The 17,831-nt window shown below is 36.9% G+C and overlaps 2 protein-coding genes and 1 long non-coding RNA gene across 7 annotated transcripts; 2 read left to right on the top strand and 1 right to left on the bottom strand.

Moving 5' to 3' along the window:
• Window positions 1-1,675: 1,675 nt before the first annotated feature.
• LOC122042109 (elongation factor 1-alpha-like) lies at window positions 1,676-5,388 on the top strand. Its single transcript, XM_042602059.1, has 3 exons — window positions 1,676-1,787; window positions 3,680-4,150; window positions 4,232-5,388. Exons 2-3 carry the CDS (start codon window positions 3,689-3,691, stop codon window positions 5,111-5,113), a joined length of 1,344 nt encoding a protein of 447 aa, XP_042457993.1. The 5' UTR covers window positions 1,676-1,787; window positions 3,680-3,688; the 3' UTR covers window positions 5,114-5,388.
• A 1,366-nt stretch (window positions 5,389-6,754) lies between these two features.
• On the top strand, window positions 6,755-15,554 carry LOC122042108 (transcription factor TGA4-like). Of its 5 annotated transcripts, none has more exons than XM_042602055.1 (10): window positions 6,755-6,973; window positions 7,068-7,149; window positions 9,550-9,718; window positions 9,795-9,869; window positions 13,412-13,471; window positions 13,561-13,638; window positions 13,712-13,775; window positions 14,428-14,699; window positions 14,859-15,095; window positions 15,189-15,554. In XM_042602055.1, the coding sequence occupies exons 2-10, from the start codon at window positions 7,097-7,099 to the stop codon at window positions 15,339-15,341; spliced, it is 1,161 nt and encodes a 386-aa protein (XP_042457989.1). In that variant the 5' UTR covers window positions 6,755-6,973; window positions 7,068-7,096; the 3' UTR covers window positions 15,342-15,554. The 5 variants fall into 5 exon arrangements, with proteins under 5 accessions (XP_042457989.1, XP_042457991.1, XP_042457990.1 ...); XM_042602058.1 differs by lacking the exons at window positions 6,755-6,973; window positions 7,068-7,149 and adding an exon at window positions 8,256-8,403 and having other exon boundaries at window positions 14,428-14,535; window positions 14,644-14,699; XM_042602057.1 differs by lacking the exons at window positions 6,755-6,973; window positions 7,068-7,149 and adding an exon at window positions 7,652-7,909 and having other exon boundaries at window positions 9,504-9,718.
• A 771-nt stretch (window positions 15,555-16,325) lies between these two features.
• On the bottom strand, window positions 16,326-17,205 carry LOC122039955. Its single transcript, XR_006128452.1, has 2 exons — window positions 17,069-17,205; window positions 16,326-16,614 (listed from the first exon to the last, which is right to left on the bottom strand). It is a non-coding gene; the product is annotated as an uncharacterized LOC122039955 (long non-coding RNA).
• Window positions 17,206-17,831: the final 626 nt, after the last annotated feature.

Genomic DNA, 17,831 nt, shown 5'->3' with positions numbered 1-17,831 from the left:
ACTGATAACATCATCTTCTGCATGTGACACCACATACTATGTTATCTACAGTATAAATTAATTGAACAACTACATTTATCACAAATGTAGACATTTGACCAATGTGATTCTTATTTCTAGATAAATGTTTTATACCAAAAGCTAGGCTTTTAGTATACATTCTAACAGGGGCTTAGCTCTCCTGACAACATGCAACACCCTAGTTAATCTTCCGTTAATGGGTCAGGTCGTTAGGCCCAATGGACTCCTATGCATGGGTTGATGCCATAAATGCTACAATACGTGGATTGTCAGAGCATGTGAAACGGTATGATTATACAAGTTACGGAGCTTGGATGTTCACATACAACGAAGAGTGATAAGACATTTTCTTTATTGTGACATAACATCTAATTAATAAAGAGAGAATATTATTTCAGCGGTGTTATACAAGGAGCCCACATCTATGGGTGAAGGTATATTTTACATATGCATGAACTAATACATATATTTTCTTCTTTTATTCATCTCTTCTATTTCTCTCCCATCTAAAATTGACTTGAGCGTCAAAGTGATTGAGTCAGGGCACCCCCTCACTTCCATTCTAACTCTCATTCTCTCAAGCTTTGCAGGCGCCTCTGGTGGTTTGGCTCTCCCTCTCTTCATCTTCCTCATCATATAGCGACAATTCACCGGTGGCTCATCAGTTGATGATCTCAAATAAAAACAATACTGATTATTCGTAATATGAAATATAATATTTTTCAGTATTATAAATCTGAATTTACGAATGAAATTATTTTTATAGTATTAATTTTATTAAATTTTTCTATAGGAATACAAGATTTTTTTTTTTCACCTGACCTTTAAAAGTCGTCCCTGCTCGAACTCCTTATACATTTAGATTGGGCCACGACTAGACATGGGCCAAGCATATATACTCACCCAGTAAGATAGGACTGTGGTAGGATTTAATTTGGAGAGCCCCTGACTATTATTGATCAATGCCCCATCGTCTTAGAGTTTCCTATATACCTTAGTCGAATTAAAAAGTAAGGCAAGTTTCCTAGTTTACTCAGAATCACTTAAGCATCGAAGAGAAAGTTTTGTTATTGATCCATACAGATTCGTTTATGCTATTGGAGGAAGCTTTATTAGAGACGTACAACAATTAGACATAATTTTTTAAAAATATTTTTATGATATGAATTTATTTTATGAAGAATTAATGATAAATTACTTTTAAATGAGCAATTTTTATAAAAAGAAATTATACCAGCGCTTTACTTAGGAAGAATATTTTCCTTATAAATTATTTTATTCCCCTTTGATTTTATCTCATCAATCAAACGTTGCCAAAGAAAAATGTCTACGTGTCCATGCAACACTGACGTGGCGACGACTCATTGCCAACGCAGCATTCCGTCACGAAAATCTGGTTCTTCTCACAGCCTTCCGATAAAAAATAAACGGTCTCTGTTTCACCCGCTCGCTGGATATCCGTGGCATACGCATTATATACCGTATACAAGAATTCAAGAGATTTACAAATACCCACATGGGTCCCAAAGATTCTGACTTGCTATTTGCGGGTAAGAGAGAGGGAATGCTAAAGACGTGCGCTTCAAATTTTTTAAGCACCGCAACGCTGCCATCACGAAATGCCTATTTTGCCCTCAGTATTGCCTACGCCCTAAGGTTATAATCGTGATACTGACTCTATAAATTATTCCGCTAGGGTTTCGTGCTCTTTCTTCATCGAGTCGAAGAGGCCAGGAAGTAGCCGCTCTCCTTGCTTCTCGTTTTCGGTATGAGATTTTTTATCCTTGATCGCCTTCGATTGTGTGTTTCATTCCTAGTTCTGTTGATGATTGAGCTATTGGAGTTGATGTATTCGGTTTTCTGGATGGCCTTTTTGTTTCCGGTTTTATGGATGCGGTCAATGTTATTCGATCTGCAAGTATTCGTAACTTAGATAATGAGTTTGTTCGATCTACGAATTTCCTTAATTCAGATGGTTAGTTTGTCGTTATTGCGTTGCTGTTTGTTAGTTTGCCTCCTGAAACATCTGATTGCAACAATTAACTGTGTTATGCCTGTCGATACTAGATCGTGTGTTGACATCTTTGGATTTAGTTGGATCATTTGGATAAACCTAATGAGGATCATCTTAATTGTCAGACGATTGATTTGATCTTTACTCGTGCTAGCAAAATCTTTTTCTGATATCCTTGTCCCTTTATATACTTTTGGATCCTCTATTTAGCAATTAAATCGTAGTTCTTCTGCATTACTTGTTTTTTTGTGTTTCTTGACTATGGAAGTGTTTTTTTTGTCCTTGTAATCATCTGATCTAAATTTCTGTATTTCTTTTTTTTGGAGCTGACATCACCTTATAAGGATAAAATTAAAGCTAATTGTTTTTTTAAATATCTTTCAATTAAGAATCATCTTATTTTACCTAAAATATTAATTTAAAACATTGAAGATCTATCTGTTAGTTTCAGACACTTCAAGTGATATCTTGTGCTAGTAATATGTTGATAGATTATATCACTACACTTTCTAGTCATAGTGGTAAATCAATGCCACCATATATCTTTCTGAATATCAAAGTTTGGTTTTTTGGTTTGACATGTAAGTAAAACTACTCGAAGGTTTATGCTATGTTGTTAGCTATTAAATCAGCCTATAATTTTTAATGATAAATGTGTTTTTTTTTTGCATTTAGTTGACCATAACAATGATCCTGCAAAATTATAACACATCTAAACACCTAGTAATGAGTAGATTTCTCATCAGTATGCTGTTTCATTGATTTTGTTTATCACATCCATACAAGAATCTTTAGATGATTACTGTGAAATATCTGTTTAGCCTTGTTTTCTGGTTAGAAATATTCACTAGAGTGAGAGGTGCTTTGGGCATTTTTAGAATCTAGTTCTTTTGTTTCTTTGCTCACTTACTAGCTGTTATTAGTTTTAGGAATGTTGTCAGTGAGTGGATTAGCTTTAAAAGGGTTCTTTATTATCTCACGAAATAATCAAATATCTTTTTTAATGTTTAGTGGGTGATTTGAAATCTGATCTTAAAGAGTAGTAGCAATGATTATAGTTATCCTATGCATTTCATTTGTTTTGTGCCTTTAATTAATGCAAATTATGTATATTGTGAATATTTTTAGATGAATTCTTCATGATAATTTACTCAAATTTGTAAGCTTGCAATCAATTTAGTGTTAACACTAAAATATTGCTTCTCTTGGATTCTATTGTGTAGTGGGCTTAATATTCTGACTCAAGTGGTTTCTTATATATCTTGAAAGTATTGTCGATTAAGTGCTTGTTTATTTTTTATATGAAGCAATTTCTACTTCCAATTCCTTGTTCAAACAGTTTGAAAGTTATCTGCAAGTCTATTAGAATTAGAATGGAAAATTTTAGAAAATTATTTAATATAATTGATCATCTTTAATTCTCTCACTTTTTTAATTGAATAAACTTAAATTATTACTGTATTGATGTTGATTGTTATGGCTTTTCATTGGATTTTTTTTTTCACGTCCTTGTTGCCATAGTTTGATTTAGATGATTTTTCAATGTCCTAGTTTGATTCTAGTTTTTTTTTCTATTTGTTTAATTTGTGTGTATAACTGTGCTACGAATTTGATTTTACTTGCCTTTTTTTGATCTTCTGCTAGAAATAAGCCATGGGTAAGGAGAAGGTTCACATTAGCATTGTGGTCATTGGCCATGTTGATTCTGGGAAATCTACAACCACTGGACATCTCATCTACAAGCTGGGGGGTATTGATAAGCGTGTTATTGAGAGATTTGAGAAGGAAGCAGCTGAGATGAACAAGCGTTCATTTAAGTATGCCTGGGTGCTTGACAAGCTGAAAGCTGAGAGAGAGCGTGGTATCACCATTGATATTGCTCTGTGGAAATTTGAGACAACAAAGTACTACTGCACAGTTATTGATGCCCCAGGCCATCGTGATTTCATCAAGAACATGATCACTGGAACTTCTCAGGCTGACTGTGCTGTTCTCATCATTGATTCGACAACTGGTGGTTTTGAGGCTGGTATTTCAAAGGATGGGCAGACTCGTGAACATGCACTCCTTGCTTTCACTCTTGGTGTCAAGCAAATGATTTGTTGCTGCAACAAGGTAGCGTTGAGATGCTATGTTACATAGTAGAAAAGCTTTTTAAGTTGCTAACTAACAACTTATCATTTTCATTTCTAATAGATGGATGCCACTACTCCAAAGTACTCAAAGTCACGATATGATGAAATTGTGAAGGAAGTCTCTTCTTACTTGAAGAAAGTTGGTTACAACCCTGATAAGATTCCTTTTGTTCCAATCTCTGGTTTTGAAGGGGATAACATGATTGAGAGATCCACAAATCTTGACTGGTACAAGGGCCCAACACTTCTTGAAGCCCTTGACTTGATCAATGAGCCCAAGCGTCCAACAGACAAGCCCCTCCGTCTTCCTTTGCAGGATGTTTACAAGATTGGTGGCATTGGAACTGTCCCTGTTGGTCGGGTTGAGACTGGAATCTTGAAGCCTGGTATTCTTGTGACTTTTGGTCCTTCAGGACTGACAACTGAAGTCAAGTCCGTGGAGATGCACCATGAGGCACTCCAGGAGGCTCTACCAGGTGATAATGTTGGCTTCAACGTTAAGAATGTCGCTGTGAAGGATTTGAAGAGAGGTTTTGTTGCCTCTAACTCCAAGGATGACCCTGCAAAGGAGGCTGCTAACTTCACCTCACAAGTTATCATCATGAACCATCCTGGACAAATTGGCAATGGTTATGCTCCAGTCTTGGATTGTCACACCTCTCACATTGCTGTCAAATTTGCCGAGTTGCTTACCAAGATTGATAGGCGATCTGGCAAGGAGATTGAGAAGGAGCCTAAGTTCCTCAAGAACGGTGATGCTGGTTTTGTGAAGATGATTCCCACCAAGCCAATGGTGGTCGAAACATTCGCTGAGTATCCTCCTCTCGGTAGGTTTGCTGTCAGGGACATGAGGCAGACAGTTGCAGTTGGTGTCATCAAGAGCGTGGAGAAGAAGGATCCAACTGGTGCCAAGGTCACCAAAGCAGCCCTGAAGAAGAAATGAACTGAGGATTGCAAGTCAGAGTTGTCTGGAGTCGTCGGTATTTGTCGTGTCATTCCCTTCCATCGGCTTAATGAGTTTGCAGGCATGCTATCCGGTGTCTGGATGCAGAACTGGGTGCTCGATAGGCGGTGGCGGGCTTTAAGCTCTATTTATGTTTTCTATTTGTAAAAACCAATCGGATTTTTACAAGTCTCTGAGTGTCTTCTATTCCTGTGCTTTGCAAAACGGTACTGGTCTCTGTTTAATTTCTGCATGAATAAATTGACATTTATATATGTCTTAGTGGGTTAATCTTGTTTGTGTTTTGAATTAGTTGCATAGTTAATGAATCTGATTGGCTATTATGAGACATTATCTAGCCAACAATAATTTGCCCAGAAAGGCATAACAAAATACTGATACAGACGAGGATAAAAGGTCAGTCAGATTCCATTAATCAGTGTATTATTGGGTGTCTATAAGGAGCTAATATCCTCTTGTACATAATTCTTGTACCTTTTATCTCCTCCGTGTTAGTTTTGGGATGGGTGCGCTGAGGGACGAGCGTATTCGTCTTTTGTCACAATTGATCTCTTTCGTAATTTGTACATAGGAGGATTGCAGTTAGAATCCGGTTAAAATTGACTGGGATCTCCTCTGAATTAATCTTCCCACTTAAGTTATAATTTTGGGTCAAGCGGTGGACGGACCATTCTTTGCTCGACACCATACAGTTTGTCTATTACGGAGGCCGTCTGGCTCGATCCAACATAATAACCTAGGTGGAAAGATAAATCTAGAAAAGAACCTAGGTGGAAAGATAAATCTAGAAAAGATTATGATCAATTTTAGCTGCATTATAATCACAATTTGACGTGTAAATTACAAAAGAGATTAGAAATTATGAATAAAGAATCTGGATTCCGATCTGACGTGTAAATTACAAAAGAGAACAGGAATTATCTACAAATGGTTCAAAAGGATCAAGCACTATAATTTACACCACAAAGGTACTGGATGAGAGGGCTGTACTGCTGTGGTCATTTTTATAATAGAGTGAAAGCGATGATCTATCGAAATACAATCAGATAAATGTGCTGTCTAAATTAGGTTGAGACTGAGTGGGGGGGGGGGGGGTTTATGGCATTTCGCAAAGTTGTTGAATTCGACCGTGGAGTGCACTTTGGTTGATGTGGATGCAGTTTCTTAAGGAAGAGGCTAACGAGCCTGAGGTGGTTCGAGGCAAATGTGGTTGCCAAGGTGTTGAGCTTGGCTTGTTAACGGACTTCAATGTACTTAGCTTGGCTGCCAAGGTGTTTGTGTTATGGACTGGATACCTTGTAAGGAATTCCAATAATTGTCTAAATAATACTTCAACTAACCTTATCTTCTTTTGATTAACTAATAGATATCCATGTAGGATCTTTCACAAAGCCGGTGCGACTTTGCCACTAAAGAAGGCACACTTGGTCGGCACGCAATTGGATAAAGAGTTGTAAAGGTGGAGCAATTTCCATGGCACTCACAAAAGCCAAAGGTGAAAAAAAACAAAGGATTTCTCCATGAACACCTCTCTTTCTTACCTCTTATGCTCCTTCTTTAAGCCTAAGTTGGACAATTGTCCTACATATTTTCATTGGTGCCACAGCGTTGGGAAGCACTTGTCTCAGATTTTATGACTGCTGAACAAAATACTAATGATTCATGGAATGAAAGCACCAGCCATTTGCATCAAGCTTTACCTACAAACAAATAACAAAGTGTCTTTTTCCTTTCCTTTCTCCGCTATTTATGCCTGGCAATTGCTGCAATAGTAAACTCCTCGTAAGCTTCTCTCAGTCAACTTACACTTAAGGGATGCAGTTGAAAGTTTTAGCTCTGGTAAATCTCTGTTCTTTTGTATTTCCTTTTCTTCTTTTAGATTAAGAAGATATGAATCATATCTGAAAGTTATAAAATTTTCTTTTAATAACAGATGAAGCTGTAGAAGCAATCTGGAGTGTGATGGAGCTTTACCAGGACTGTCTTGAAGACACCTTCCATCAACTCACTCTTAGGTAAGAGTTGTCTGTGTTGATTGTTGATGGTGTGTTTTTTCAGTACAGAAATACTTTCATAAACCATATTGCATATTTACTTGTATGATGAAAACTGAACCTCTGTTTTTCTCAATCGTTTTTCATAATTGTAATTTAATAATAAGAAAAAAAAATTTTAAAAAAATGAAGTGGATCAAGATCGCGCATAGTAGTTATATTGCATCCAAGTGAAGTTTAAAAAGAAATATGAAAATATTCAGGTAGTAAATTGGTAATTTTAATGCTGTGTGGGGTAAAATGAAAATTTTTCGAGATAAAGAGTGGGGGCGGTAAGCTGACTGATCGGTCGGACGACACTTACCTAACAAACGGAATGAGCACTGACATCACGATGAAGTGGCAGACTAACGTGCGCCGACGGCGAAGCGCAACGGAGGCCAGTTCTCCTTCGTTCCCGACGTCACGAAGTAACGTTGACTTGGACGTTAAGGCGGAGTATTAATTATTGTGTCCAATAGAATAAAATAAAATGGAAATGGCGAAGGAGAACGGAGGAAAAGAGGCGGCGGTCGTTTTCGAAGGTTTCGACCTCCGCTTCGAGCTCGTGCCTTTGTCCTCCGCTCTCGCTTCTTTTTTTTTTTTGGTTTTTACTTCTCTCTCCTTCTCCGGCAAGCAAGCAATCGCAGTCGGCTATGAGGGCTCGGAGTTAGGGTTCCACAGCGCCGGCTCCGGGCTCGATGCTTTTAGCCTCGCTGAGAGAAGCTCTCGCCGCATTTAGGTATCAAAATTCCCCACCTTTCCCCTTTTCGGTCTTTTATTTGATGGTCTTGCCCGTGTTTGGATGTTTGGACATTTATGACACAGAAAGATAGTCGTTGGTGAGGGTAGAATATTTGCAACTTTTCTTTGTTCTAATTGGATCCAGTGGTGGACGGTTGGTTTTAGTTTGATTTGGAAAAAATCATTTATTTTTTTTTGCTTCTTTCTTGCTTTTTGGGTTACCGATTCTAGCAAAGCTGGGATCTTTGGGCTTAGCAGATCCTACCTACTTACTGTCGTTTGTCTAGTGTTTAAGATCAACAAGAGGATCATATTCGTTTCCTTGGGATAAGATTTGGACAAAAGCAGGAAGCTCAGCAGGGTTCACATGTCGCGCGTTAAGAAGCTGATAAATAGCTTGAGGCAATTTTGAGATTTCTGGATGTACTCGACCATGAATTGTTGGGACCTCAAATCACAGCATGTTTGTCTGCATGGTGATTTCATGCATAGGTAGAAAGAAAGACGATGACATTTATTTTTTTTTTCTTGTTGTTGACTAGTTGGCCTCCTATATATATATTCTCTAATTACTTTAGGTCGATGATTATCTGGTTTTTCGCTGGTGATTCTCATTCCTTGAGATTGCCTGTGATTTTTCATTGCTCAAATTGGCAAATTAGTTAAGCCTATGATGAAGAAATTTTTCTAGGCCAGATGAATATCTTTGTTTTTAATTAATATAGTAGCCTAATTAGGGAAGGTGAATTGGGGGGCTTGCCAGATATTGCAATAGGCTTCTTCTCTTTTTTCCCCCTTCTATCATCATCAGAAATCAGTTATATGAATCTTATCCCTTTATTTAGCTCCGTGCAAGGATATATCATTCGTAATATTCAAATTAATTAAATTATTTGGGTGTCACATTGAGTAATATTTTCTATGACTCCATTTGCATCTTAGATCACTTGAAAATTCAACTTAACTATATCATGCTTTAAAATATTAGTATTTTCTCCACATATCCACTTCAGTATTCTAATCTATGCTACATTAATTTTTTGTACACCTTGCTTCTTAACAACTCAACAGTTAATTCATAGAATATGGCAGGTCATTCCATAGTTTATTAAAATTTTCCATTTAGCATAAGAGGAATATGACAATCATATAAGATAAACTTTCCTTTCCATTTTGACAACTCATTTTTATCCTATTTATGCATCTTTGATATCCCTTTCCTATTGAATAATGGATCCACGATATCTAAAATTCGAATTTTATGTCCATTCATCTTAACTGTTCCTTCATGGTACTAAAATTGCATTACATATATTCATCTTTTCTTCTCTATGACATTTCAAATGCTAACAAATTTACTAGGAGCAAAAATATAATGTTGGGCATTGTCTTTGCACAATATTTCGATCATGTGACATTATATGTTTGTTCAATCAATTGTATCTTAGCTTATTGTCTGGAATTAAGACATTGTCTAGGTTTTGTGCACACATCTATGTATCCATTTATTCCTCAATCATCAATTTTACAGATGTTCTAAGTTTAGTTTATGATGCCATGGCCTTTTTTTTTTTTTTTTGAAATTTCCACAGGGTATTCACCTTTTAGGGTAAACTGTGACATTTCTTTCACTCGCAGTTCAAGTAGGATGAGCTCTGCATTGTCTCAATTTGTGTCCCCTAGAAAGATGGTAAGATATGAACCAAATCACCAGATAATCATGTGGGAAAATTCCTTAAATGCTGACAACAGCCAAAATACAGCATCATCATCGATGGTGGAGACCAATGTCAAACTCGATAGTAGGGTAAGAGATGTGAAATCAGTTTATCTGGCGGCAACACTGTTAGTTGATTTACTTGACTTTTATATTGGCATTACAGTTAGAAGATGGTCCACATACCACAGTACGACAATCGAAAAAATATGACCAGGAAGCCAGGAAGCCTGCAGATAAGGTAGCTAACTTACCATACCATATTTATCCACACAATATGAAAAAGTTAATACCTCTTCTGCGGTGACAAATTTTTTTTATTCATTGTGTTCTAGTAATGAAGAACATATTTCATTGATTATTTGGAAGAGTCAGATGTTTTTTTTTTTTTAAAATTAGCAGAATGTCTTAAAAATGAGTAAAGGAAATTACACTGGAAACTAACTTGATTCGCAGAAAGCAACACTTGAAATTCATTTGAAATCTTTCATTATCATTTATGTTTTTTTTAATAATATAGTTTTATGGCTGAATCTGAAAAGAATGTTTTGATTTGAAGAAGAGTTATTGGGATCACTTCTTAGTTGTTCTCAGACTCAAACTAATGGATACACATATAGCTTCATTTTCTAGTAGAGGAAGGTTCTTGGGTACCCACAAGCTTCTTTCTCATTCAATTTTGCTGACAATATTTTTTCTTAAATTTGTTGGTTTTTACCTTAAAAGGATGGTTCACTGAATAGGGCTTTGTCCAGTTTTGAGCCGTTACCTTTACTACTAAGGAGGTTGCTATTACGACTTATGTCTTAGGTGGTGTTTGGTTTATGGGTTTGGGAATGAGGGAATGGATTCATTCCCAAACCTTGTGTTTGGTTGATGGAAATGGAATCAAGATTTTGGAATGAAACCCAAAAACTTGGGTATGGATGAAACCCACCTCCTCCCTTGGGTTTTGATGGAATAGAAATGTGAATTAAGGGGGCGTTTGGTTCTCTCCTAGGAATCGGAATGGGAATGAGTATCATAGTATTATAGAATGGGAATGGGTATGAGCTTGGATATCATTCTTAAAAATGATATTTGGTTAGTTAAATATTTTCAATCGGAATGAATCTAAATTTCCTTTTTTACCCTTTCAGGAAAATAAGAGAAAAAATTAGATGGGAGAGAAAGTTGAATGTGAGAGAAACATATGATGAGAGAAAAATGATGAGAGAGAAAGTGTGATGAGAGAGAAAATGTGTTGGGAAAAATGCAGAGAGAGAAAGTATTATGAGAGAAAATGAAAGAGAGAGGAGAGAGAAAGTACGATGAGAGAGAAAGTGGGTTGAGAGAGAAAGAGTGATGGGGAAAAATGAAGAGAAAGAAAGTATGATGCAAGAAAATGAGAGACTGAGGAGAGAGAAAGTATGCTGAGAGAGAAAAAGTGATAAAAAAATGAAGAGAGAGAAAGTATGATGAGAGAAAATGAGAAACTGAGGAGAGAGAAAGTATGCTGAGAGAGAAAGAGTGATGGAAAAAATGAAAAGAGAGAGTATAATGAGAGAAAATGAGAGATTGGAAAGAGAAAGTATGCTGAGAGAGAAAGAGTGATGGAAAAAATGAAGAGAGAGAAAGTATTATGAGAGGAAATGAAAAAGCGAGGAGAGAGAAAGTATGATGAGAGAGAAAGTAGGTTGAGAGAAAGTGATGGGAAAAAATGAAGAGAGCGAAAGTGTGATAAGAGAAAATAAGAGACTGGGGAGAGAGAAAGTATGATGAGAGAGAAAGTGTGTTGAAAGAGAAAGTGTGATTAGAGAAAATAAAGAGAGTGAGTGATGAGAGAGAATGAAGAGAGAGAGTATGCTAAGAGAGATTGAGGAGAGAGAAAGTACGATAAGAGAGAAAGTGTGATGAGAGAAAATGTATGATGAAAAAATAAGGAGAAAGTGTGTAATGGGAGAGAATTAAGAGAGAGAAAATGAGGAGACAGAGTGTATGATGGGAGAGAATATAGAGAGAAAATGGTAGAGAATGTGTGATGAGAAAAAATGAGGAGAGAGAAAGCATGATGTTAAAATAAGGAGAGAGAAAATATTATGAGAGAGAACAAGGAGATAGAATGTGAAATTAAAAAAAAAATTGAACAAATATACTAAGGGTATTTTTGTCTAAAACTTAGGTGGCGTTTGATTTATGGGTTTGGGAATGAGGGAATGAATTTATTCCCAAACCTTGCGTTTGGTTGATGGGAATGGAATCAAGATTTTGGAATGAAACCGAAAAACTTGGGTATGGATGAAACTCACCTCCTCCCTTGGGTTTTGATGAAATAGAAATGTGAATTAAGTTTTAGATAAAAATACCCTTAGTATATTTGTTCAATTTTTTTTTAATTTCACACTCTATCTCCTTATTCTCTCTCATAATATTTTCTCTCTCCTTATTTTATCATCATACTTTCTCTCTCAACATGCTTTCTCTCTCCTCATTCTTTATCATCACACATTCTCTACCATTTTCTCTCTATATTCTCTCCCATCATACACTTTGTCTCCTCATTTTCTCTCTCTTCATTCTCTCTCATTACACACTTTCTCCTTATTTTTTCATCATACATTCTCTCTCATCGCACTTTCTCTCTCATCATACTTTCTCTCTCCTCAATCTCTCTTAGCATACTCTCTCTTCTCATTTTCTCTCATCTTTCTCTCTCTTCATTCTCTCTCATCACTCACTCTCTTTATTTTCTCTAATCACACTTTCTCTTTCAGCACACTTTCTCTCTCATCATACTTTCTCTTTCCCCAGTCTCTTATTTTCTCTCATCACACTTTCGCTCTCTTCATTTTTTCCCATCACTTTCTCTCAACCTACTTTCTCTCTCATCATACTTTCTCTCTCATCATACTTTCTCTCTCCTCACTTTTTCATTTCCTCTCATAATACTTTCTCTCTCTTCATTTTTTCCATCACTCTTTCTCTCTCAGCATACTTTCTCTCTCCAGTCTCTCATTTTCTCTCATTATACTCTCTCTTTTCATTTTTTCTATCACTCTTTCTCTCTCAGCATACTTTCTCTCTCCTCAGTTTCTCATTTTCTCTCATCATATTTTCTCTCTCTTCATTTTTTTATCACTCTTTCTCTCTCAGCATACTTTCTCTCTCCGCAGTCTCTCATTTTCTTGCATCATACTTTCTTTCTCTTCATTTTTCCCCATCACTCTTTCTCTCTCAACCCGCTTTCTCTCTCATCGTACTTTCTCTCTCCTCTCTCTTTCATTTTCTCTCATAATACTTTCTCTCTCTCTGCATTTTTCCCAACACATTTTCTCTCTCATCACACTTTCTCTCTCATCATTTTCTCTCATCATATGTTTCTCTCACATTCAACTTTCTCTCCCATCTAATTTTTTCTCTTATTTTCCTCTAAGGGTAAAAAAGGAAAAAAGGAAATTTAGGTTTATTCCGATTGAAAATATTTAACTAACCAAATATCATTTTTAAGAATGATACCCAAGCTCATACCCATTCCCATTCCATAATACTATGATACTCATTCCCATTCCGATTCCTAGGAGAGAACCAAACGCCCCCTTAGTTCTCAATTCCTAGTCAATAATCACTCGTATTCATTATCACACATGTGATAAAGGAGCAGCCCTGCCATTGATCAAAAACTTCAACAAGGTTTATATATAGAGATGTGAACTCAGAGTTATTTAGTAACTTATATATTTCAACCTGTGAGATATTGGCTATGTAGAACTGTAATGTTCATGGATATGACTACTATTTGTATAGGTATCAAGACGACTGGCACAGAACAGAGAGGCTGCTCGAAAAAGTCGTCTAAGAAAAAAGGTACCTTTTATTGTGGTTGTCTGATTCTGATTACTAAAGTCTCACATGGTGGGCACCTAATATGTCAATCTTATATTATGCCCTTTTAGGCTTATGTTCAACAATTGGAATCAAGTCGTTTGAAACTAGCTCAGCTGGAGCAGGGGCTTGGTCGAGCTAGGCAGCAGGTATAAGGATGCTCTACAGGAAACATACAGGTGTTTATTCCGAAAAAACAATTTAGTTATTGCTCAATTGCAGGGTGCATACGTGGGTGGGAGTTTAGGAGAGTCAACTCTGAGCCTATCAGCCAGTGTTAACTCAGGTGAAGTACTCATTATATTTATTCACCTCTCTAATATCTTTATTAATGTCAAAACAATTTCTGTAACATAGTGCCAGTTGGAAGAGTTTCAATTGAACGTATTTCTAACAGCAAGAACCGATAGAATAAGGATAGATAATTTGCCCTTTTCCTTTTATCTTGTGAATCATTCTACAAATCAACACCGACAATTACTTGCATCAACACCAACAATTGCTTGCATTAGTAAGCCATACACAAAATAGAAGACTCAAACATATGACACGAGTAACAATTAGATAATTAGTAAATAAATGCATTAGCTGTTGAACTATAGCACCTTGTAGCATGAATACGAAACTGGAAGCCCCCGCGGGCTGGATCAACCAGTTAAGGCGTGGCATCCTTGCACAATGAGTCGTAGGGTCGAAGGTCCACGGACGCGCACTGGATGAATAATCTGGGCCGGCTGTGTTAAATTTCGGAGACACCACGCTTTACCCGGGCCAGCATTCACCGCTGATTTACCTCCTCCTAGGATCCCTGTGGGGCCAGGCCTAGGGGGCCGCTGGGCGGCGGGACCCGCCTTTTTTGCACAATGAATACGAAACTGGAAGAAACATGCATTAGCTTAATATACACCTAAATGAATTTTACTTTCGATCTGTATCAGGTGTTACTGCATTTGAGATGGAATATTCACACTGGGTAGATGAACAGAGCCGACAAACCAATGAACTTAGAGCTGCACTACAAGCACATGTATCCGATATAGAGCTTCGTATGCTCGTTGAGACTGGATTGAGTCACTATGACAATCTCTTTCGAATTAAAGCAATTGCTGTGAAATCTGATGTCTTCTATCTTATGTCTGGCATGTGGAAGACAGCTGCTGAACGATTTTTCCTATGGATTGGCGGTTTTCGCCCTTCAGAACTTCTGAAGGTACTGCTTTTTGTGGATTAATAATCAATTATCAATGCTATGCCATTTAGAGCATGTTTCAGTGACATAGTCTAGCATATTAACAAACATTAGGCTTCAAAACTTAAAGATGAAATTTCAATTGGTGCAGTTTAACATCGATTTGGTTCTTGGTTTTAGGTTCTCTTACCACAGCTAGATCCTCTGACCGAGCAGCAAATGCACGCGGTATATAACTTGCAGCAATCTTCTCAGCAAGCCGAGGATGCTCTTTCGCAAGGGATGGAGAAACTTCAACAGACTCTAGCTGAGATTTTAGCGTCCGATGCCTCTGGTTCTGATGGTGTTGCGAATTACATGGGACAGATGGTGAATGCTATGGGGAACCTGGAGGCTCTTGTAAATTTCGTGAGCCAGGTCCGAAGCCTTTTTGTTTTTTGTTTTTTGTTTTCCAGTTAGTCCTTGTTTCTCAAGAATGATTATCTATGTCTAATGTTGATCTTGGTTCAGGCGGATAACCTTCGGCAACAAGCCTTGCAGCAGATGTACAAGATTCTCACAATCCGACAAGCAGCAAGAGGTCTCCTTGCCCTCGGCGACTACTACCAACGCCTTCGTGCCCTTAGCTCGCTGTGGGCTGCTCGTCCCCGCGAACCAGCTTAGTGTGATCTATCATTGTAATAGGTTTTCCCTGCCCTTCTGTCGCTGTGGGCTCGTCGAGCCTACCATTTTGTAAACATAAGGTATTGACTAATTTGAAACATACAGACCAAGTAGCGTCAATATGTAAATATCTATGGCATCTCCAAGACATTGGTCCTCAAAATTGCTTTTTCAGGCAGCTGCTAAATCGCTCCAAGATCACCATTTCTTTTAGTTATGATCGTAACTTTCGTATTTTATCTTATTTTTTCCCTCTTTTTTTTTCTATGTATATTGTACAAATATATGATCCCACTTCCTCTACATTTAATTTTCTATACAGGGAAAATCATACGCATATACAATCCAGTACAACAAATCCTGCTCATATTATTTATTTTTTTATTTATTGATGAGATTAATACATATGCATGAGATCATGCAAATTATACACGTAATGCCTAAATATCAAGGACGCCTTGGACCCAGCCCCGGTCTTAACAATCAAGAGGCCCGGGGTGAAATAATTAAAATAGACCCTTAATTTTTTTTCATAAAGTAAAAATTATTTATAATGACTTCTTTTAGTTTTTCTAGATGTAAAATCATCTATAATATTATTAATTTCAAGATTTTCTAAAATCTCTTTTTCAATAGATAAAATTGTTAATCCATGCAATCTCTTTGTGATATTATTGATCTAATGTATATTCTTAACAATTTTAATTTCGAGAAACTCCTTTCAGTTGACATAGTTAACAATATTTTCTAAGGAATTGCAATATTTGGATAACAATCTATATTTTTCATAAAATTAAAAATATCAATTGCTGACATTATCTCATTTGGTAAAGTTACTTATAATATTTTTAATTCCGTAAACAAATCATCTAACTCAACATCTAATAAATTTTCATGCGTAAAAGTAGATGTTAATACAATATTTTCTCAACTCATTATTATCTAATGATTTTAATGTTTTCGAATCAAACAAAAAATCAAATATATTTTCAAATATTATCATTTCACCAAATGTTTTCATTACAATAATTGTAAAACTATAATTTAAATAAATTGAATAAAACTATAATTTAAATCAATTAAAATAATTATACATGGATGAAAAAGATGAGTAGATCTGTAGATGACAGTCCGCAACCGTCGCAACTCGCAAACCTCCGCACCGTAAGCTCAAAACCTCCAGGAGCAACGTGTCGGAGGTGGTGGTGCAGCTGTGTAAAGAAGTGGCAAAGTCACAGCCTCGCTGTGATGCCGTCGCGGTCTCATGGAGTCGCTAGTAGAAAAGAGAGCAAACAAAAATCAGACAACAGTTTACCAAATCTAATTCTTAAAACAATTTATATATATATATATATATAGATAATCATTTAAAAGTTAAAAGTTGTGGGCCCCTCCAAGAAGTTGAGGTTGTGCGACGGCGAAAATAAGGTGCAACAGTGAAAAATTATAAAACTTAATTTTCAAAATAATTATTTTATATATATATATATATATATATATATATATATATATATATATATATATATATATATATATATATATATAATATAAATATTTAATATTTATGGGCCCTCCCACATGGGCCCTCCCAAAGTTGGGGCCCTGGGCAATCGCCCAGGATGACCTTGCCTCTGGGCCGGGCCTGTTCGGATCGGGAGGAGGAGGAGGAACGGCACCACCGCCTCGCGGTGGCGGCGCTCCTGGGCCGGGAGGCAGTGGTGTCGGACCGGGATGTGACTTGTGGGGCGGAGGCGGCCCTCCTGGGCCTGGAGGCGGCTCATGCGGCGGTGGCGGCGGATGACCATCGTGAGTATCGGGATTGGGAGGACGCACATGCATCTTACCGTACCAGTTGCTGAAGGCAGCCGGTGGCTGGAGCTAATTAATTAGTGTAATTATAAATGGATGGGCATAACTACATTTCAAATCAAACCTACCGGTCAATACTACCTACCCTTCTACACGGCAAATTAAGGTTAAAAATAAAATAAAATAAAAGGAGTTTTTGTTTTTAGAAGTCGTAAACAAATATCCTCTTTTTCATTTATTATAAAAAACATCTCATTCCTTCTCCGTCTAGTTTTGTTGTAAAGTTACCATAATTATAATAATTATAATCTGGTACCAGAGACAATATAATATTTACCGTATTTATGAAAAATGAATTAAAAAATAAATTATCTATAATTTTTTTAATCTTGTCTGAGAGTCGATGCAATGGATATTGGAGACGTGACACTCTCGTTGACCGTTAGGTGGACTCCTCGTCAATGAAGCTTGCAATCACAACAACGTTAGTGCCGAGCCGGGGAGGGGTTCTCCGGCGATGACCCTCCAACGCTCAAGTCAAACATCGATAATGTAGAAAAAACGAGGAAGCAAAATGACAAAGTAACTGTAGCTATAATAGAGATTATGCATACCTCCGTTGAAACTTGAAACCCTTTATATAGGGTTCCGGGGAAGCGTGTGCACACTCCTCGAGACGTG

This window comes from Zingiber officinale, chromosome 2A (assembly GCF_018446385.1).
Source record: "Zingiber officinale cultivar Zhangliang chromosome 2A, Zo_v1.1, whole genome shotgun sequence".
NCBI lineage: Eukaryota > Viridiplantae > Streptophyta > Magnoliopsida > Zingiberales > Zingiberaceae > Zingiber > Zingiber officinale.
Note: the sequence above shows the minus strand (reverse complement) of the source record. Positions and strands in the feature narration are given on the sequence as shown.

Coding starts and splice junctions, on each gene's coding strand:
- LOC122042109 (XM_042602059.1), top strand. CDS start 3,689: ATGGGTAAGGAGAAGGTTCACATTAGCATTGTGGTCATTGGCCATGTT. Junction 4,151..4,231: donor TGATTTGTTGCTGCAACAAG/GTAGCGTTGAGA, acceptor CATTTCTAATAG/ATGGATGCCACTACTCCAAA.
- LOC122042108 (XM_042602054.1), top strand. CDS start 8,333: ATGTACTCGACCATGAATTGTTGGGACCTCAAATCACAGCATGTTTGT. Junction 8,404..9,549: donor CATGGTGATTTCATGCATAG/GTAGAAAGAAAG, acceptor TTTCACTCGCAG/TTCAAGTAGGATGAGCTCTG. Junction 9,870..13,411: donor CCAGGAAGCCTGCAGATAAG/GTAGCTAACTTA, acceptor CTATTTGTATAG/GTATCAAGACGACTGGCACA.